General features: G+C 34.2%; 1 protein-coding gene across 1 annotated transcript in view; it reads left to right on the top strand.

Moving 5' to 3' along the window:
* The window catches only part of CCDC172 (coiled-coil domain containing 172), a 45,500-nt gene that overhangs the window by 8,416 nt on the left and 14,736 nt on the right, over positions 1–22,348 (top strand). The window contains exons 3-4 of the mRNA XM_045568279.1: positions 12,914–13,030; positions 14,187–14,352. Coding sequence (XP_045424235.1) covers positions 12,914–13,030; positions 14,187–14,352 — 283 coding nt within the window. The remainder of the gene's footprint in view (positions 1–12,913; positions 13,031–14,186; positions 14,353–22,348) is intronic.

Below are 22,348 nucleotides of genomic sequence, written 5' to 3'. Positions count from 1 at the left end.
TAGGAAATGTTTTGAACAGAAAAAAAATGCTTCCTTTCCAGGAACTGAGAGAACAATCCTCTAATTAAAAAAACAATAAATCTGTGGTTCAGTATGCAGAAAGCATGAGATTAAAATTTAGTTTTCTAGCCTTACAAAACTATACAACACAAAAGAATTCCTTTTTAAAAGTTTACTCTTTGACTTATGATTTCTCAGAAAATCAGTTAGCTGTGTTCCTCACTTCCCCTAAATATCTCCAATTGCACATTGGATAATTATTCATTCGAGAAACATTCATTGAGCAACTTCTAAATTACATCATGAATAACTGGCAAATAAATTAAATAACACCTTTCTTCCTTAATTAGAGGATTGACATCAAGCAACTTCGATTACATAAACCTAACTGTAAACTCAAAATTTTTGATGCTCTCATTTTAAAATAGTTTGTGATTGGTTTTAATTTTCTCTGTGTAGTTCTATAGAGAAAGTCTTATCACATTTGTCATGAATAATTACCCAAAACTTGGAAATAGGCAAAAGGAATCACTGAGAGTCCACTGAGTATTGTGTTGGACATTCTCCAGTAGCTAACCTACCTGGGAACAATCAGATTTTCTAGGGTTGTGTACCTTTGTAATGGGTTCTTTTGTTCTGGAATATACCAACCATTCTTTGACCTTAGGACCTTTGTACTTGCTGTTTCCTCTGCCTGAAATGCTTCTTCCCTAGGCTATTATTCTGTCATGCATGCTTACTTCATTTATATCCCTCCCCGGAGGGTGACTAATTATCCTCCTGAGATCCAGGACTTTCAGTGCTAATACCAGGACAGTCTCATGCAAATCTTGACGGTTACCCTAGCTCTCTGCTCAGTTGTCACCCTAGACCATTGATTCTTTAAGTGTGATCTGTGGATTCATAGGAGTCCCTATCGGGGGTTCATGATGCCCCTGATAGAACCGGGTCCCCGGGCAGTGTGCACTGCAAGAGATGGGAGAGAAAAAGACATGGACACAAAAAATAAGGTGAAAGAGTGTGGGGAAGTCAGGGGACCACCAGCATTCCCGTGAGCCAGGTGGTACTGAAATCTAGCACCCATTTTTATTCTCTTGTTCATGCTATAGATTACAATGATTTCACAGGTGAAAAGCTCGTGGGTTACAATGTGTAGAAGTTTCAAGTCTCCCCTAATAATCACAAGATGTCTTAGCTAATTACTCTTTTATCTATAGAAGCAGGAACACATAGCGCATTACTAAGCACAACTATGCCTTAAGGTCTGTATAGATAGTATCTCTGAACTCAGCAGCTGTGGCCCATTTGATTGAGGAACAAAGAGATTAGTACTTCCTAAATTGGAAGCTTAGCTTCCCATTAGCTGAGGCATTCTACTGAGAAAGGCAAGGGAAAGAACTCAACCTGGTGTTTAAGAGTTGAAGCCTGGCCTCTCTTCTCTCAGGCTGACAATTTGCAATCTTCCTTTGCAGCTGTGGGTGGCTTTCAAGTCAAGCCACTCTACATCTTTTTAGGCATGAGGCCCTTCAGGCTTTAAGGCGGGAGTCTGCTCTGCTGTACTCCCAGATCGCTGAAATGTCCCCCCAACTAGGCAGTTAACTTCTGCCCTTATCTCCGGCTCCTGCTCAGGCAGCATTCCTTCACCTCCTCTCCTCTCACGGCCTCAGAAATGGGGTCCTAAGCCCCAGTGGTCTTATTCCCATCAAGTCTTCAAGACACTTTCAAGGAGTCTGTAAGGTCATACTATTTTCATAATAATACAAAGGTACCATTTGATGTTTTCACTGTACTAACATGCACATTGACGGTACAAAAGCTGTGTGAAGTAAAACTGTTAACACAAATCAAGGCAGTGGTACCAAACTGTACTCATAGTCATCATATTCCTCCCTGCCATGCACTCACAATAAGAAAACAAACACTGCTGGTTTTTATGCTCTTGATTAAAGTGTAAAAAATATTACTTTTATTGAAACTGACCATTGAGTATACGCATTTTCAATATTATGTGTGATGAAATGGAAGTTCACCTAAAGTACTTTTATATTCCAAAGTATAGTGATTGCCTCCAGGGACAGCATGTGTGCGATTGTTTGAGTTGCAATGTGAACTAGCTATTCTTTTTCTAGAACACCATTTTTACTTGGATAATTGACAGTCAGAATTATAGTTATTTAGACTTGGGTATTTGGCAAAATTTTCTCAAAACTAAACGCATTGAGGCTATCACGTCAAAGCAAATATCTGACATCATTTTTTTTTATTTTGCCAATAATAAAATTCAAGCTTTCAAACAAAAATTAGAATTTTGGAAGACTCATATCTGTCACTGTAAGTTTGACAGCTTACCAATGCTCAAAGATTTTTCTGATGAGTTTGTAAGTGATATTAATGAATATGAATGTTATTTTTGATATCATATTATGAAATGTATCAACATTTGGAGGATCTTCAATGAAGCAATATTTTCCAAATAATTAATGCATATTGTTACAAACTGTGCATGGATAAAAGATGCAAAGTGCAAGATAAACCAGTGAACTTTATTATAACAGAAAATGAAAAGTTCATTGACATGGTTTCAGAATCCACATTGCAACTATCCTTTAAGGATACCACTTATGGAATTTTGGTATAGTATCAAAAAATAATATGCACAATCATTTGAAAACAGTATTAAAATACTCCTCCCATTTCCAACTCTCATACATATCTGTGCACTCCACATACTCCAACCAAAATACATATTGGAAAAGATTGAATAGAAGCAGGTATGAGTCCAGCTATCTTCTATTAAGCCAGACATTAAAGAGATTTGTAAAAAATATATATGCAACTCTTCTTTCTAATTTTTTTGTCTTAGAAATATTATTTTTTCATAAAAAGATGGTATTTATTTTAGCAGGTAATGAGATTATTATTGATATTCTTAAATGATTAAATGTTTTAAAAATTTCCCAGCTTTAATATTTGATACAGAAAATACTGCTAGACATAATTCACAAAAACAATAAAATGAAAAGAAATACAAAATACTCCTAAATACTCAATGTCATAAGACAAAAAAGTTTGAGAAGAGCTTCTGTAGAGGCCCCTCTCTGCCCTTTCTATATAAAATAACTTTACCTCATCCCATATGTCTCTGTCTCTGTGCTTTATTCTATGTTATTTTTCTTTGTAGCACTTAGCACCTATTGGTGTATTTCATATTGATCTCTTTATTATTTGTCTCCCCCAATGGAATGTAAGCACCATGAGGGATAGAAATTTATCTATTTTGTTCACTGCTGTTATTTCTGGCATCTAGAACAGTGCCTGAATCACAGTACATGTTAAACAAATATTTATTGAGTGAATAAATTAATTTAAAACTTTTCTCATAGAATTCTCTGTTCTCTATTTTCCTTGTCTATGAATTCTGCTTGTTTCATGGATGCCTTTCTTACATGGTGGTAGATTTTCTTATGAACTTTAAGATGTTTTATTGTGAACTTATTTTTAGCAGAGCTTATCTTTCCTGGCAGTCCTACACATTCCCTTGATAGACAAAGTGTCCCCAAGAAGCAGTTTCACCCCTGCTGCTAGTGCCTTGCAGGTTTCCCCTGTTCAGGCACATTTTTTATGTGAAATTTCTGAGCTCAGGATTTCTGCACTGTGTGGAATAAATATTTGAATCTCACATCCATGAATAGTTTGGGGTTCAAGTTTATGGAATATGACTCCTCTTCAACTCATCCTTCAGCGGGATGCAACTCATTTAAATGCTGCATCTCCAGGCCAATGGGTGGAGTTTTGTTATTTTTCTTTTGTAGCTGGCATAGATACTTCTCAATTCCTGGCTGTGCAGTGAGCCCAGTTCTGGCTCCCTTTGGCCTTGACCTTTGATCTTATGTGGGCATTTAAAACCCTAGCCCCTAGGGCCCATATCTGTTACTCCTGCGGACTTGAATTTTAACACACCGTCTTTACCCTGAGTTGTTTCTGGCATGATTTCCCTCTCTTCCGTTTGACTTATCTATGTAAGTAATGTGTATTTTAAATGTAGTTATATTTTATCTGGCATTTATCTGTATTTGGATTAGAAAGTGGGGCCTTTCCACTTTTCCTTATTCTGCCATACTAACCAGAATTCTCCACCCTAAAATTCTTGAATGCTTCAAATTCTTCATTCTTGAGTGTTTATTTTTTATTTTTATTTTTTTTGATGAATTTGTGTAATTGTTTAAGAGTAATTGTGCAGGTGGAATATGTGAGTGATAAATTTTCTAAGCCATTAATATGTTGTCTTCATACTTGCATGACAACTTGTCTGTGTATAGGATTCTTGACTAAAACTGTTTTTAGAAAATTTTATAAATCTGGCAGTATCATCTTCTGAAATTTATCAATGCAGAAGAGGAATATTGAAACCAGCCTGGTTTAAGTAACCTGTTTTGCTACATTTTTCTTCTCTGGTTCCTTTTAGAATTTTTTTTACCTTTATAATTCCAAATTTGTACACAGATGTATCTATCAATTTTGTCCAGAACAAGGGTGAGCCTTTCATTTTAACTTCAGCTATTATGTTCTAGTTTCTTTTTCAATATTCCTGTTTGTTATAGTTTAAATCTTTGTTCTCTGTTCTCTGACACTACTCTCCAGCAGTTTGGGAGAACTTTTTATACTTTGCATCACTGATTCCATCTTTTGCAGTGTTAGTTTAGTTAGTTATTTAATGCTCTCTGCAAATTTAAATTCAGTGTTGCTCCCCTTTTTTCACATTTCTTTAATTTTCTGCCTTTCTTTTTATCTCAGCTTGTTATATTTTTAATTTATTCTCCTATGTCCTTGCTTGCTATTGTGTTTTGGTAGACATATCTTTGTTTTCATCCTCTTGAAGACATCAAGTAATTAACAATTTTTTTTTTTGCATCCTGTAGTAAAATATTATGGAGGTGTACTGTGCTCTTCTCTGTAATCTTTCAAATAATTCTTTTTCTCTTCTGTTAACTGTATTTTTTAGAGGGTTCATATTTTTATTCTGTGAGATCTGTTCACACCTGTACTTTGCCAATAGTTACAACATATAAATTGTTCTTTGTCCTATTCCTGTTTTCTTGAGATCTTGAAGAATCAACTATCTTCTTAGAGCTAAAACCATTTGCCAACTGATATGAGTATACCCAACCCAATTGCTATTAGTCATAGTATAGCTTTACTTGACTGAGGAATGATCATTTCTTGCTCATGTGCCAAGTTTTCTTATTAGGAGGAGGAAAATGTATGTTTTAAAGAATCAGTGACATTTTATAGTTCTTCCATTAAAAGCAGTAAGTGAAAAACCACTACCTCAGCACTCCATTGTTTTATATCCTGAATAGGAAGATGTGGTGATAGGTAAGGTAAAGTACTGCCCCCTGACTTGTCAAGTAACACTGAAGTCTCCTTTTTTCAAAATATCTCCCCAAGAACCATCTTTTAGATTAAGAAGTATCATTATAAAATGTTTTTGACCTATCAGTCTTTGTGTTTTATTGCTGTTTCCCTAATCAGATTAATATCTCACTGAGATCAGCAGCTTTTGGGGAATGAGAATTTTATTTGAGAAAAAGGAGAAGAATAATTTTGTAGTGCAGGAGTTATTTTGAATAGAGTAGAGTTAGGTTTGCTATGGCCTTTGGAACAGCAGGTAAGTTCAGAAAAGGTGAATGGAAGGGATCAAAGGCAAACTGGCTGCTCACAGCTGTGCCTGTGATCCTGCTGTTGCTGGAAAGAATTCTCATACAGGCATTGGTGCTTATATGGTCTTATGAATTGTTATTGCCTGGATTAATATTTCAAGATAAGTTGAAAGGCTGCATACCTCAGCTTCTTTGATTCAGATTAGTTTCATGGCTTCAAATATAGTCCATTTTCTCCTAGTTAAAACTCTAATCAATTCTTCCCAAGAGAAGAGAGAAAAGAGGAAGGAAAGGGAGATATGTGACTACTGCAGTGGGAAACAGATTGGATTTTTACTCTAAAACGGTCTTGTTATTATGTGCTTCTGCTCCTCTCTGTCTTTATTAGGACTGCTTGAATATATCCCTACTGAAAGAGTGGGTGATAGTCCCAGGAAATTCTGAGGGCCTTCTACATTATATTTGGTGAACATGCTGTAGATTTTTTTTAAAAATTAAAACAGCTTTACTGTTCCAACTATTTACAAAAGTAATACATGTTTATTTCACATTATTCCAAAAATAGTTAGGCAAAAAGCAGAATGAAAATCACCCATGATCCTACCACACAGTTAATATTTTCATAGGTTTTCTTTCAAAATTGTTTAAATGCATGTATATTTTTTCTTAAATAATTTGCTTTTTTCTATTCACTATATCCTGGACATTTCAGTTAATATATATCTAAATAAGCAATTTTAATAGCTATATAGTATTCCATTAAATACTATACCATATTTTATTTAACTAATTTCTTATTGATAATTTTTACTATTACTATAAGTTAGCTATCACTAACATCATTGTGATGACAATATTATACATATAGCTTTGTGCACTTTTTTAAGATAAGGTTTTAGAAATCAAATTGTTATGTTGATGTATATGTAATTTTTAGGACTTTTCATAATTTCTAAATTTTCCCCCAGAAAAGTTGTTCCAGGTTATATCCTCACAGTTTCACTGCTCATACTCTAGAAGTTATCAATATTTTCCAAATATAAGAAAAATGGCATCTTTTATAGTTTTACTTTGAATTTTTATTAACATAACTTTTTTATTTATATATGTTTATTTTGTGATTTACTTATTCATATAATTTGTCCTTTTTTTTGTCTTTTCTTACTGTCTTCTAGCTTTTTATATATTACAGATATTACTCTTTGTCATTTGCTACAAGCTTTATTATTTGTGTCTTGGGTTTTTATGATATGTTTCTCTAATCAAAGTTTAGAATTTTTGTGTTGCTAGAATTTTTAATCCTTTCATTTGTTTTTTTCTGAATCTATTCCAGGCTTGGGAAAGCCTGCTCCACTTTAAGATTTTAAACAATGTCTTTTTCTATTACTTTTACAGTGATTTTTTGTCTTTAATATTTTAAAGAAAACATGAATATCATTGCCTATTTAAATGTCACACATTACCCATTGATTGGAAGCACTAGCTTTATAGCAATCTGTGTGTGTTCGTGTATGTGTGTGTATTTGTGTATATATGTGTACATATATATTTGTGTCTGTTTTTAGATATTCTGTACTATTCTACTATTAATCTTTTTTGGCACCAGCATCATATTGGCTTAAGTATATTAGCTTTAAAAATATAATATCTTTGACTCTCTGGAAGAGTAATTTATTTTTCAGAATTTTCCTGATTATTTTCACAGTTTGTTTTTTTTTTAGATAAATTTAAAAATCATGTTGGAAAATTTAAGAAGCTATTAATAAATCATTGGGATTTTAATTATGATTATATTAATTTCATGAGGTAATTTGGGAAGAATTGATGTACTTACAACTCTGAATCATATTCAAGAATACAGGATATTTTTCAATTTATTTGGATTTTCTTTTATGGTCCCCAGTAGAGAGTTTTTAATATAAGTCTCAGATATTTCTTACTAAATTTATTTGTGTATTTTATTTGATTTTGCTGTCATGGAATATTTCCCCTACTTATTTCTATTTATTGTTGGTAACTAGAATAGATTTTGGTATTTATTTTGTTACTAGCCTCTTTACTAAACTCCTATTTGTTTCTAACAGTTTCTCACTAGATTTTCTTGGATTTATTAGGTATGTAATGATGGCATTGGCTCCAAACAAACAAGAAAGAGAATTGTGTGTCAGCATTTTTAATGATTATATCTCTTATTCCTTTTTGTTGTTGTTTTGGTCGTATTACATTAACAAGAACTTCTAGATCAAACTTAAATAGTTGTGGTTCTCATCCTGATAACCCAATGAAAAGGGAACACTTGACTGAGCTGAGGAAACAAACCATGAGGAATCTGGGCAAAGAGATTTCCAGGCAGAGGAAACAGAGAGGGTGCAAAGGCCTTAGAGAGTGTGCCTAGTGTGTCCCAGGAACAGGCAAGAGGCTGGGTCTGTGGGGCTGGAAGGAGATGAGTGAGGCAGAGACTGGTTGGAGATGGGAATGAGGGGGTGCAGGTCCTGGAAAACCTTAGGAGCCATTGTAATGACAAGTGTTTTCTAATGTTGAAACTTCCTTGCTTACTGTATTAGGATTAGTATGTCAAAGTGAGTTATTCTTTAAGCATTTCATCTGTGGTTTAGAAAAGTATTTATAAAAATAGATCTATTTTTTAAAAACCTTAACATCTGTTATCAATCAATACAATATTCACTGGCGTACTCCAGTGTTTAAAATGTCTTTTTATCGTAATTGTAACAACCACATTATTTTCCCCAATTGTTAAGATTTTAGGAAGGTGAAGTCTCCTGCATAACTCTTTGTTTTTTTTTTTTTATGTAAAGTTGCCTATCATGCTATTGGGCAGAGCATTTAATCAGCAAAATGTCAGTTCCTCAAGGCTGAGATTATTTTTAACAGCAGCAACCATAACAAAGAGTAGCTCTGTACTTTGCGTACTTGGACCCAAACATTAATTTAAAATCCTCAGTCATTTTCAATTTTTAAGTTCTTCTGGTAGAAAAATACCTAAAGGCACCCAGGCAGCAAGAGTAGTGAAAAGTCACAAATCATGCTTTTGCTGAAAACTGACCTAGTTGACCAGATAAGTCAGCTCACCAGGAAAAGTATAAGCTCCATTAAAAAATCAAATATCCCAGGAGGAATAAAACAGGGAAAGGAAAAAACAATCTTTATTGCTGAGAGAAGCAGAATTAACCAGGGAGTTGGCACTGCTATAAATTAAAATTTTCCAAAGCAGCAACATTTTCTGACAAAGCTTGGCTATTTGATTCTAGAATGTAACTTTTAAATATGCAAATTTTTTTTTGTTTGTTTCTAGTCAGAGGACAGGGAGAAATGAGAAAGAAAAATTTGTATTACTGCCATTAGGGACTTCCCACCCTTTTCTTTATATTGTTAATAGCCTCTTGGGATCTTTGAATAACTCAAGAGACAGAGGCCAGGCATGGTGGCTCATGCCTGTAACCCTAGCACTCTGGGAGGCCGAGGCGGGTGGATTGTTTGAGCTCAGGAGTTCGAGACCAGCCTGAGCAAGAGCGAGACCCCATCTCTACTAAAAATAGAAAGAAATTATCTGACCAACTAAAATAAATATATAGAAAAAATTAGCCGGGCATGGTGGCGCATGCCTGTAGTCTCAGCTACTCGGGAGGCTGAGGCAGTAGGATCCTTAAGCCCAGGAGTTTGAGGTTGCTGTAAGCTAGGCTGATGCCACGGCACTCACTCTAGCCCGGGCAACAGAGCGAGACTCTGTCTCAAAAAAAAAAAAAAAAAAAAAGAGACAGAACTAATAGTTTTTAAAGTTTTTATTTATCATAAAATAAACAGTTCGAGCTACCATGGATATAAGATAGTGCCTCAATTCAAACCTGGCTCAGAGAAAGATGTTTAGAAATACTTTTTATGTCACAATTTAATATCTCATGTAGTATCTTCCCAATTCTGATTCCAACTCATCACCTTTGTAACAGAAGAAAGGTAAGAGAGATTTCTGATAATTATTCATCTTTTGATTCCATCAATATGTTCAGGGTTACATTTGAGAATATTCACTTAAATTTTACACAGTAGTAGGTCTGGTTTTCAAACCACAAGAACAGAAAAATAACTTAAGAAATTAGTTGGGACAACAGAAAGCACAAAAGGAACATCCCAAAGCATTCTACATACAGGTAGCTATGAAAAGCTATTCTACTTCTGAAGAGTTAATAATTTACCACTTGGCAGAGAGGAACTGGACAGATCCAAAAGTTTTTTGTCCCTTTAGTTCCATAAAACTATGACAATTCTATATTAATAATACTAGGCCTCATTTACCTTCTGCATCCTTAATCTACTGATGTCTTCAACAATGTGAATCAGCATATTGTAGGCATCTATTCTTGTTCTTCCTGACTTTAGGTTTCCCAAACTCCTGTCCCTTTCTCTATCATGCTATTTCCCCTACATGCCAAGACTTTCTTATATTAAATGGTTTTTTTAATCATAGATCCTAAGTAAATTTAAAAATTAATATGTAACTGTAATCTTTCTTCAGTTATTGACGCTCTGGGACTTTTTAGATCTTGATTAAAAGAGGAAAGTATGGACCAGGTGTCATGGCTCATGCCTGTTAATCCTAGCATTTTGAGAGGCTGAGGCAGGAGAATCAATTGCTTGAGGCCAGGAATTAGAGACCAGCCTGGGCAACATAGTGAGACCCCCATCTCTATGAACAATAAGAAAAAAAAATTAGCCTGGTGTAGTGGCACGCACCTGTAGTCCCTGCTACTGGGGAGGGCAAGGCAGGAGGATCACTTGATCCCAGGAGTTTGAGGTTGCAGTGAGCTATGATGACATCACTGCACTCTAGCCTGGGAAACAGAGCTAGACTTTGTCTCAAAAAAAAAAAAAAAAAAGAAAAGAAAGGAAAATGTGAAAGTATAAGATGAAAAGAAAAGGTAAGGTAGAAAGTGGGAATGAAGAAGAGAGAGTCAAAATAATAAAAATAAGCAGAGAAGACCTCAAAATGGATAATTTGCATGGAATTTTAGGAAGAGGAAGATTATAGATATATTCTTTTTATAAATCTTTAAAACAGCTGTCTACTTTTTAGTTTCTGGTATATAGTTTTCAATTTTTAGGTTATGGTAAAATATTCCAGTCAAGTGCCAATATGTCACATAGCTCTTTTTAATATTTGTTATTCTCCCATTTAAGTAAAAGGGCATGGCTCAGTGGTAATTTTAGCCCTTAGTTGTTGTTAGCTGAGACAGAGAACCTTAATTTCTGAGTTCTTAACATAAAACTTTTCTGAATTTGAATAATAAATTTGCTTAAGGCTCATTTAAACCTTTCTTAGTTTGATAAGTAATATTTTCTTCACTTTTGGGTTTTGACTTGGGTCTTTTTACAACAGATCAGTGATAGAAACAGAATTCAGGAATTTTGATTCTGAAGGGCATAGTACTTGAAATATCTTAGTAGATTAAACCAGAATTTATCCAGCCCAACATCTGGTCTCTAGAGCATTTTTGTGAGTATTCCTGATTACTGTCCATAGTAGCAACTTTCAGAATTAGGTATATATTGCAAGCAACCTTCTCAATAAGCTGTGATGGATCCAGTATTTGATAATTTTTCCAAATGCTTTTTAAATTTATATGCTTTCCACTTATACTATTATCAGAGACTGAAGTCCCTTTTTAGCTCCAGAATTACCTTTTCATTACTTTGGAATAGTTCTAATATTTCCAGGTTAACATCATGATTTAGAAGAAAGGAAGTCAGAACTGGGTTTTAGTCCTGGGGTTGCTCCTATTATAGTAATAGTTATATAACCTTTGTTAAGGTATTTTACTTCTATGGACTTCATTTTATTCTTATTTACATAAGCAATACTGAATAGCCCTGAAATATGTTCTTATTCTAAATAACTGTGGCACAATTCATGATCATACTCTTGTTTGTCCTTGTTATCAATTTCTATATCATTTTATAGATTTGGCCATATGTTTTCTAATTTCTGACTTCTCAGACAGTAAAATACTAACTGCCCTATTCTCCCTTTCCCCAACTTTTAAAATATTATTTCAATTCCTTTGGTCATGTAAATTGTACCTAATTTTTCTCTATTGTTGTCTTTCTTAAAATAGGGTTGCTGAGAACAGCATCAAGTACTAACTAAAGGTGTGGGTAGATAGTCTATGATCTTATAAAAATGTAAGATCACATTTTCTGTTTTATTTTGGCTACTTTTTTTTAATGCCAATATTTCTAGGACTTTTTAGCTATAATATTTCAAACTGTCTTTTAAGCCAACCCTTTGCCTCTAGACTAGACTATATCTAAGCTCTTTACTATTCAATATCTTCTGGGACAGAGATTTCACAACCTGTCTCTCACCTTGAGGAAGTTTCTTATAACTAACATAAATCTTGCTTTCTGCAATTTAACTTGGATTTATATCCTTTTTCTTTTCTCTGCAGAGATGGGAACAGCCACAAACTGGAAGTGATGTTTTCTTATGAGGACCAATACTAAACACAGTAGAAAGATTACAGTATTTCCAGTCCAGCATCATTTTTAGTTTGTATATATTAAAGCTCCCTGACTTTTGTTTCAATATTCATGTCTCAGGAGATGATAATTTTTAAGGTCCAAATGAAATAACAGTTGCATGTCTAATATTAATGTTTATTATATATTTTGCTATTTAGAACCAAATAAAGTGCTAAAATTTAAAAAAATAAATTCTCAAACCCCATTTGAAGACTTTAGCAGACTTATATTTTATTTGATATAAGTATAGTCATGGGACTGGGGTTTTGCCTATGCCTTGTAGATTTTATCTCATTATTTTATTAGTCACATTGTGTACATGATTTATTCATCCATATCCTCCTTATAAGTTGTGAGAATAGAAAGGTATTCTTTAAAACAAGCTGTTTTGAAGCAGATTTCAGTGTGTGTACTCTAAAAGCCTTAGTACCTAAGCTAAGAACTGTGCTAAGTATGGAGAGGTACAAAAACACATTCTCTGCCCTTGAGGAAGCTGTAGTCTTACTGGGGGAGGAGCTTATAAAATTATAATTATAAAGTACTTATAAAATAATACAAGGTAATACATATAAAATAAGATGTTTAATGTGAATTTTGCATTTTAAAGATTAATACAGGAAATGTTTTATACTATACTAATCTCTCCTATTAACTAAGGTACCCTAAAATGCCTAATTAATTGTTTCATTCTGATTTCTGGTGGTTTTTTTACTTTGAAGGTTCAGCAGTTTTCTGAAAAATCCTTCTTCTTACACCTTTTGAAAACTCATGAAAATGCTTTAGAAAGACAGTTCAGTGAAATTACAAATGAAAGGAATATGCTTCTCCAAACCTTTGTAAGTCTCCAGCCACTTAGAAAAATCTATTTTATTAACTGTGTCAAAAGTATTTAGATATACTTAGGTGTACTTTTAGAAAATTATCCATTTGCATATTGGCAGATAGTACTTTTCAGATACAGAAAAGTAGTAAGTGCTATTTAAAACCAATTGGTAGAGTAATATAGTTTGAAAGAATTCTACTGGCAGGGATGCAATATAGAAATTATTTGCAATTGTAATAAGCACAAAAGAAATAGTGAAACTGATTTGAATTGCTCAGGCTTTGAGACTTTGGTTTTAATGTTTTTGAAAGGCAGAGAGGTTGACACTTTAGGCATATTTGTGGATGTGGGTAAAAACATGGATTTTGTTTATCTTTTTATCTTAGAGCCAGCAGTCTGAGCAGTAGTTTTGAATGACAGGGCCAGTTTAGAAATATTAATTGACATTTTAAAGAAAATACATTTAAAGATACTGAACTACATATCAAAAGTCAGAACCAACAGATTGGGTGATTTTGAAGGACATGGCCAGTTTCAAAATGTGGGTCAAAATTCATTGACATGTCTTAGAAAAAATAGAAACATGCAATAATGTTTAGGTTCAAGCATTGTCCATAGTTGAAATTCTTATTTCCATGTCATGTTGATATTTCATAAAATTTAAACTATCATTCAGAACTGATTTTGAAATGCATACGTAATTTTACCTTCATTGTCTATATTTTAAAAGGTCTTAGATATCCTTGTTTGTTTGTTTGTTTGTTTCCTGTAAAGTAGTAATTCTTTTGAGTGTAGATTTTAATTTTTAAGTTTGGTCATTTAATTATTTTACCATCTAATTTTATATTGCAATGATAAAATGGCAAATATGATTATGAAGTTTAATATACAAATAAACACAGATATAATGATGAATGGTAGGATTCTAGCTCAATAATTCTCCCAAAACTTTAAGGATATATCTTTCATCTGAAGATAGGTGCTTGTTAATATATAATAGCTTCAGGGTTTTTTCATATTACTAGAAGAAAAAAGCATTTTTTTCAGTAATACCAGGAAGTATAATTTTATACTTTCATTGATAATAATTCCAAATAATTATATTTTAAATCATTAAAGAAAAATATTATTGCAACTAACACCTATATTTCATCTTTTCTGTTTTTCAGGAGGCTACAAAGAAAAAAGTAATGGAGGAGGAGGAAAAATTTATGAAAGAAATTACAGACTTCAATAATGAGTATGAAATAACAAAGAAAAGAGAACTTTTGATGAAAGAAAATGTCAAGATTGAAATATCTAACTTAGAAAACCAGGCAAACATTTTGAAAATGGGTATGAATACATAGTACCACCTCATTTGTCTTACATTAATGAAAATAACTTATTTTGAATGAATCAATTTTTCAGAAATTTAACTTTTTCATAAGCAAACTGGATTATTGTATAGCTATCCTTTTACTTTTATCTTAATTATCCTAATGGATATGTATCTTTTATTGTGAGCAGTCTTAAATGCTTTAGAAGCACATGTGACATGAGCATTTGGTCATTCATTCAGTAAAGAAATGTCTGTTATGTGATGGGTGCTGGTCTAGGTCCTGGGGATATAAAAGTAAAAAGCAGAGGGATTAAATCTATAAGTAGATATTTACAGTACAATGGTATGGAAACTACAATACGTGTTAGGACTGGTGCTATAATCCTCATTTTATCATCAATCCAATACACGCTAGGACATAAGGTTACACAGTGAGGTGGGGAGAGTTTTATTTCAGAAACACTGGTAGGCAGGTTATTGTAATCTATGATAAGATCCTGAATTAAAGCAGTTGCCAAAGAGAGGAGGAGGTGAATTAAAGAGATGTTTAGGAAGAAGGAGAGGACTTTGCTACTATTTAATGTGAACAGAAATAGGGAAAGTCAAGGATAAATCACAGTTTTCAAACTTCAGAGATTCTATTATAGCATTAGCTTAAAGTTCAGTATCTTTTCACCTAAATCAGGTTCAGTTGCAGATGACACTCCTTAATTGTAGTTCCTTATGTAACTCCTTCAATAAAGTTCCTCTTGATCTGAAGACCTCAGACCAAAGAAACTAGTTATTTGCCCCTCACATGCCCAGTGTACTGTGGTGAGATAAGCATAAGATAATTGCTAGAGACACTTCTGTTCAGAAAGCAGAAACATGGGAGTCATTCTTCCATAGCAGTTTTGAAATTGAGCCAGGCAAATATTGGGAATTCCTTGATAAGATTCAGTCATCCTCCTTGCTGGGAATGATTCTCTATTGTTCTTGGTTCCACCCTCTGTGCTCTTGTTTTCCTTCTCTGAGTCATTCCTTTTTTAAAAGATAGCTTGTGTTCACAGCTGCTAGTTTTCTCAGCCTCATTTCATCCTGTAAAAGTTTGAGTATTTGGGGGCTCATTTTTTATTTTTTCCTGTTTCTGTCCATTTCAGTCCAAGCTCACTGAGTTTATGCAAATATAATTATCTTAAAAAAATGTGTGGCTCTCATGTGAATCTTATTGAGGTTCATTCTGTTAGGAAAAAAGCTACAACTACAAAGCTCTTTGAGATAAATCCTTTTATTCTTTGGGCTGCTTCTAAAACTACTGAGAGACAGTATCTTTAAGATTCTTAATGGCCCTATGGTTTGACTGAATGGTTCTTTTAGGCATCACCTTGGATTTTTTTAAGGTCTGTGAAAAGGGTTTTAAATTTACATTCCAGATTTTATCTTGAGACTTTGACTTCCTAAGAATATTGAATTTTATCTTTGCCCTCACACCATTTCTTACTGCTGAGAATCAAGGGGGAGGGCATCTTGTAGAAAACCTACCAAAGATGTTTATTTTGATTCCTAGAACAACCATTAAGGAAAAAAATGCAAAGACGAAGAGCTAAAAGGACAATATAGAAATTGAAAAGGGATCCTAAAAAATATTTACATTATCTGAAAAAACGCGGGGCGGGGGGTGGGGGTGGCCGGGGAGGAACAGAGGAGCAAAAAACACAGAGAACAGACAGAAAACAAATAATAAAATGGTAGACCTAAATCCATCTACAGTCACGTGTCACTTAACAGCAGGGATACGGCCTAGAAATACATTGTTAGGTGATTTCATCATTGTGCAAACATCATAGAGTGCATTTACACAAACCTAGATGGTACAGCCCACTACACAACTAGGCTATAAGGAAGAACGTATTGTTCCCAGGCTATAAACTGGTACAGCATGTTACTGTAGTGAGTACTGTAGGCAATTAGAACACAATGGTAAGTATCCATCTCTCTAAATGTATCCAAACACAGAAAAGGTACAGTAAAAAAAAAAAAATACAGTATAAAAGATAAAAAATGGTACACCTGTATAAGGCACTTACCATGAATGGAGCTTGCAGGACTGGAAGTTGCTCTGGGTGAGTCAGTGAGTGAATGGTGAATGAATACAAAGGCCTAGGATATTACTGTGCACTCATGTAGACTTTATAAACACTGTACACTTAGGCTACACTAAATTTATAAAAAATATTTTTCTTTCCTCAATAATAAATTAACCTTATCTTGCCGTAACTTTTTTACTTCATAAACTTTTTAATTTTTTAAAACTTTTTGACTCTTGTGTAATAATAAAACACAAACATTGTACAGCTATGCAAAGACACTTTTTCTTTGTGTCCTTATTCTGTAAGCTGCAAGGTTTTCTCTATTTTTAAATTTATTTATTTTACTTTTTAAACTTTTTTGTTAAAAACCAAGGCATAAACATACGCATTAGCCTTGGCCTACCCATAGTCAGCTTCAGCAATATCACTGTCATCCACCTTCACGTCTTGTCCTACTGGAAGGTCTTCAGGGGCAATAACACACATGGAGCTGTCATCTGTGATAACAATGCCTTCTTATATGGAATACAAATGGCTTAGAATAGCCAAAACAATTTTTAAAAGAATAAAATTTAAAGGTTTATACTCCTTGATTTCCAAATTTGCTAAAAAGCTATAGTAATCAGGATAATGTGTCACTGACTTAAAAATGGGCTCATAGATCACTGGAACAGTAAAGAGTCCAGACGTAGAAATGCATGTGGTCAACTGTTTTTCAACAAAGATGGCGAGGCAATTCAGTGGGGAAAGAAATGTCTTTTCAATAAATGGTGCTGGGACAAGTGGATATTCATTGCAAAACAATGCTTCTTAAGCCTTACTTCACACCATGTTAAAAATAACTCAAAATAGACATACACCTAAACATGAAATCTATAATTATAAATCTTCCAGAAGAAAACATAATAGAAAATCTTTGCCATCTTAGACTAGGCAATGATTTCTTAGATGGTACACAAGAAAAATGAACCGTGAAAGAAAAAGCACATTGGATCTAAAATAAATTGCAAAGACACTTAAGAAAATGAGAAGACAAACCGCAGCTTGGAGAAAATATTTGCAATAAATATATCTGCTAATGTACTGTTATCCAGAATATAATAAACTCTTACAACTTAAAAAAGGAAAAAAGCTGATTATAAAAGGGAGAAAATATTTGAACTTCACAAGAGAGTACTAATGACCAATGAACATGTGAAAAGATACTCAATATCATTAGTCATTAGAAAAATAAAAATGAAAACAACAGTGAAATATTATTGTGTATGTATTTAATTGAAGTTCAAAATACTGACCATACCAAGTGTTGCCAAGAATGCGGGGCACCTGAAACTCATATGGTAGTGATGGGAATGTAAAATGAATGGTATAATCACTTTAGAAAATTGTTTTGCAACCCTATCAAAAAGTGGGCAAAGGACATGAACAGAAACTTTTCAAAAGAAGACAGAACAATGGCCAACAAACATATGAAAAAATGCTCAACATCTCTAAACATCGGGGAAATGCAAATCAAAACCACAATGAGATATCGCTTATCTCCAGTGAGAATGGCCTTTATCAACAAGTCCCAGAACAATAAATGTTGGCATGGATGCGGAGAGATAGGAACACTCATACACTGCTGGTAGGACTGCAAACTAGTGCAACCTCTGTAGAAAGCAATATGGAGATACCTCAAACAGATACAAGTAGACCAGCAATCCCATTATTGGGCATCTACCTAAAAGAACGAAAGACATTCTATAAAAAAGACATCTGCACTAGAATGTTTATAGCAGCACAATTCACAAGTGCAAAGATGTGGAAACAACCCAAGTGCCCATCAATACATGAGCAGATTAATAAAATGTGGTATATGTATACCATGGAGTACTACTCAGCTATAAGAAACAATGGTGATATAGCACCTCTTGTATTTTCCTGGATAGAGTTGGAACTTATTCTACTAAGTGAAGTATCCCAAGAATGGGAAAATAAGTACCACATGTACTCACTGTCAAATTGGTTTCACTGATCAACACCTAAGAGCACATATAGGAATAACATTAATCTGGTGTCGGGCAGATGTTGGGGGGAGGGGATGGGTGTATACATACATAATGAGTGCAATGTGCACCATCTGGGGCATGGACACGCTTGAAGCTCAGACTCAGGCAAGGGGAGCAAGGGCAATATACGTAACCTAAATTTTGTACCCCCATAATATGATGAAATAAAAAAAAAGAAAATTGTTTTGCAATTTCTTGAAAAACTAAACATAAATTTACCATATAACCCAGCCACTCCACAACTGGTTACTTCAGAGAAATGAAGCGCAACCCATGCTTTAAATTTTTGGCAGCTTTATTCATAATACCAAAACCTAAATGTAAATGTCCATTAAGAGGAGAATGGATAAACAAAATTGATACATCCATGAAGTAGAATACTCAGCAATAGAAATGATAGATTTGCTGCATGGATGCATCTCTGATATGGTACGTGAAAGAAGCTAGACACAATGCAAACTAATTGTGGCGACAAGAAGCAAAGCAATGGTTGCTTGGGTCAAAGTGGATGAACTGTGAAGGGTTCACAAGGAATCTTTGGGGGTTGATGGAAATATATGGATTAATGCTTGTGGTGGTGGTTTCACAGATGTAAATGACTGGCAAAACTCATAGAATTGTATGCTCTAAATGGATGTACTTTGTGTAAATTTTTCCTCTATAAAATTGATAAAGGAAAAAAAGTATCTGATATCACAAATACTGTAGGAACCCTCTACTTTTTGTTCCTTTTTCCAGAAATATGGGTTTATTTTAATAGCTTTGCTTCCAGGGAATCTAATACTGTTGGTTCTTCATACTTTCAGAAAGTCTGTCTCAAGGTATTTCATGATATTTCCATATGAAACTTTAATCTCCATAATGGCAGAGACTTTGTTTTGTTTAATGCTCCATCCCCAAAAGTGTGAATGAGATAATAATAAGTTGATGACTGCTTCATAAGGAGAAGCACAAGATGATACGAGAACATGTAATAAGTGGACCTAACCTAATAAGTGGAGTAGACAGTTAAGGAAGACTTCCCTGAGCAAGTGAGATCTGAAGGATGATACTGATTAGCCAATTGAGAGATTTGAGTATAGATGTCAATTAGGTAGTTGCATATTTAAGTCAGGAGCTCAGAGAGAGGCCTGGGATGGAGCTACTAAATTTTGGGAATCACCTAGGGATTATGTATTGAAAGAAAATGGACAGAACCCTGAGGAACACCAGGATTTTCAAAGCAAGAAGAAAAAGAAAGCCAGCAAAGAGTCTAAGAGCTTCAAAAAAGATGGGCAAAACACATTATTGTGTGGAATTGGGGTCACCTAGGGGAGAGAGCATTTGAGGGAGTGATCAACCCATGTTGACTGCTGCTGAGCTGTCAACCAGGACTTAGAAGCAGCAATTGGAGGTCACTGGCAGCCTTTAGGAAAAGCAGCAGATTGAGATAAGAGAAGGGCACAATCAAAAAGTAGAAAAATTGAACTTCATCAAAATGAAAAACTCTTGTGTTTCAAAGGATACTATCAAGAAAGTGAAAAGACAACCACAAAATGGGAGAAAATATTTACAAATCATATGTCTGATAAGGGACTCATATCCAGAATATATAAAGAACTCTTACAACTCAACAATAAAAAGTCAACCCAATTAAAAAATGGACAGAGGATTTAAGTAGACAATTTTCCTGAAAAAGACAAATGGCCACAAGATGCTCACTATCTTTAGTCATCAGGGAAATGCAAATCAAGACCATAATGAGATACCACTAAGGCGGCTGTAATAAAGTTGAACAATAATAGTGTTGGCAAGGTTATGAAGCCTAGGCTAATGTGTGTGTTTGTGTCTTAATTTTGAACAAAAAAGATTAAAATGTAAAAAAATAAATGAATAATTTAAAAAATATATAAATGCTTATAGAATAAGGATATAAAGAAACAAAGTATTTTTGTACAGCCATACAATATGTTTTGTGTTTTAAGCTAGGTATTATTACAAAAAAGTTAAAAAGTTAAAAAAATTAAAAGTTTATAGGCCGGGCGCGGTGGCTCACGCCTGTAATCCTAGCACTCTGGGAGGCCGAGGCGGGTGGATTGCTCGAGCTCAGGAGTTCGAGACCAGCCTGAGCAAGAGCGAGACCCCGTCTCTACTAAAAATAGAAAGAAATTATCTGGCCAACTAAAATATATATAGAAAAAATTAGCCGGGCATGGTGGCGCATGCCTGTAGTCCCAGCTACTCGGGAGGCTGAGGCAGGAGGATCGCTTGAGCCCAGGAGTTTGAGGTCGCTGTGAGCTAGGCTGATGCCACGGCACTCACTATAGCCCGGGCAACAAAAGTGACACTCTGTCTCAAAAAAAAAATAAATAAATAAAAGTTTATAAAGTAAAAAACTTACAGTAAGCTATGGTTTATTTATATTGAAGAAAGAAAAATATTTCTTATAAATTTAGTGTAGCCTAAGTGTACAGTGTTTTATATAAAGTCTATAGTAATGGACAGTAATGTTCCAGGCCTTCACATTCACTCACCACTCACTCACTGACTCACGTAGAGCAACATCCTGTCTCACAAGCTCCATTCATGGTAAGTACCCTATATAGCTGTACCATTTTTTATCTTTTATACTGTATTTTTCTGTACCTTTTGTATGTCTAGATATGTTTAGAAATACAAATACTTACCATTGTGTTCCAATTGCCTACAGTATTGAGCACAGTAACATGCTGTACAAGTTTGTAGCCTAGGAGCAATAGGCTCTACCATAGCTATAGGTGGTGTGGTAGGCTATACCACCTAGGTTGGTGTAAGCATACTCTTTGATGTTCACACAATGACAAAATCACCTAAGGACACGTTTCTCAGAATGTATCCCTATTGTTAAATGACGCATGACTTGCATCAATATTTATAGCAGCATTATTCATAGTAGCCAAAAAGTGGAAACAACTCAAATGTCTGTCAACTGATGTATATATGAAAGCAAAATATAACATATCTATACAATGGCATTTTATTTAGGCATAAAAAGAATGCAATACCAATACATGCTACAACATGTGTAGTCCTTGCAATTATTACGCTAAGTGAAAGAAGCCAGACAAAAGACCACATATTGTTCAATTCAGTTTTTGTGAAATGTCCAGAATAGGCAAATCCATATATTCAGAAAGTAGATTGGTGCTTGTCTAGGGCTGGGGGAACTGGAGGAAATTGGGAGTGACTACAAATGGGTATGGAGTTTTGTTTTGGAGATGTTCCAAAATTATATAGCGGAAATGGATGCACAAATCTGTGACTATACTAAACCCCACTGAATTTTATCCTTTAAAAGGGTAAATTATATGGTATGTAAATTATATTTCAATTAAAATTGTTTTGTATTAAGAACCAAAGGAACTCTAGAGGTTAGAAAATACAATATCTGATATGAACAATTCCCTAGAATTGTTAGATTAACAGCAGATCAGAGACTGCAGGAAAAAGGTCAGTGAACTTGAAGAGATAGCTTTAAAAACTGAAACACAGAGGGAAATAAAGGACTTCAGAAAATCAAAAAGCTCCTCAGAGACATGTGGAACAACATCAAGCAGTTTAATAAATGTGTAACTGGGGTTCCGGAAGGCAGGGCAGAAGAGAAAAAATGCTTGAAAATTTAGAAGATGAGTCTTAAGGGATTAATAGGAATTTGTTGTGGGAATAAAGGGAGGAAGGATATTTTAGGTCCAAGAGCAGTATTAGCAATATTGTGAAAGCTTGTAGCCATATAATGAGTACTATGCAATGTTATTTTAAATATGCTTTTGTTACAAAGGATAGAGTTTTCTTATTATCTCACAAGGAAGTTTATGTTACTTAGTGATATTACATATTTTGAATTTTCTTTTGGTAGCCTAACCATCAACTAA

This window comes from Lemur catta, chromosome 14, assembly GCF_020740605.2.
Source record: "Lemur catta isolate mLemCat1 chromosome 14, mLemCat1.pri, whole genome shotgun sequence".
NCBI classification, from domain to species: domain Eukaryota; kingdom Metazoa; phylum Chordata; class Mammalia; order Primates; family Lemuridae; genus Lemur; species Lemur catta.
This window is presented reverse-complemented; position numbering and strand designations above follow the sequence as displayed.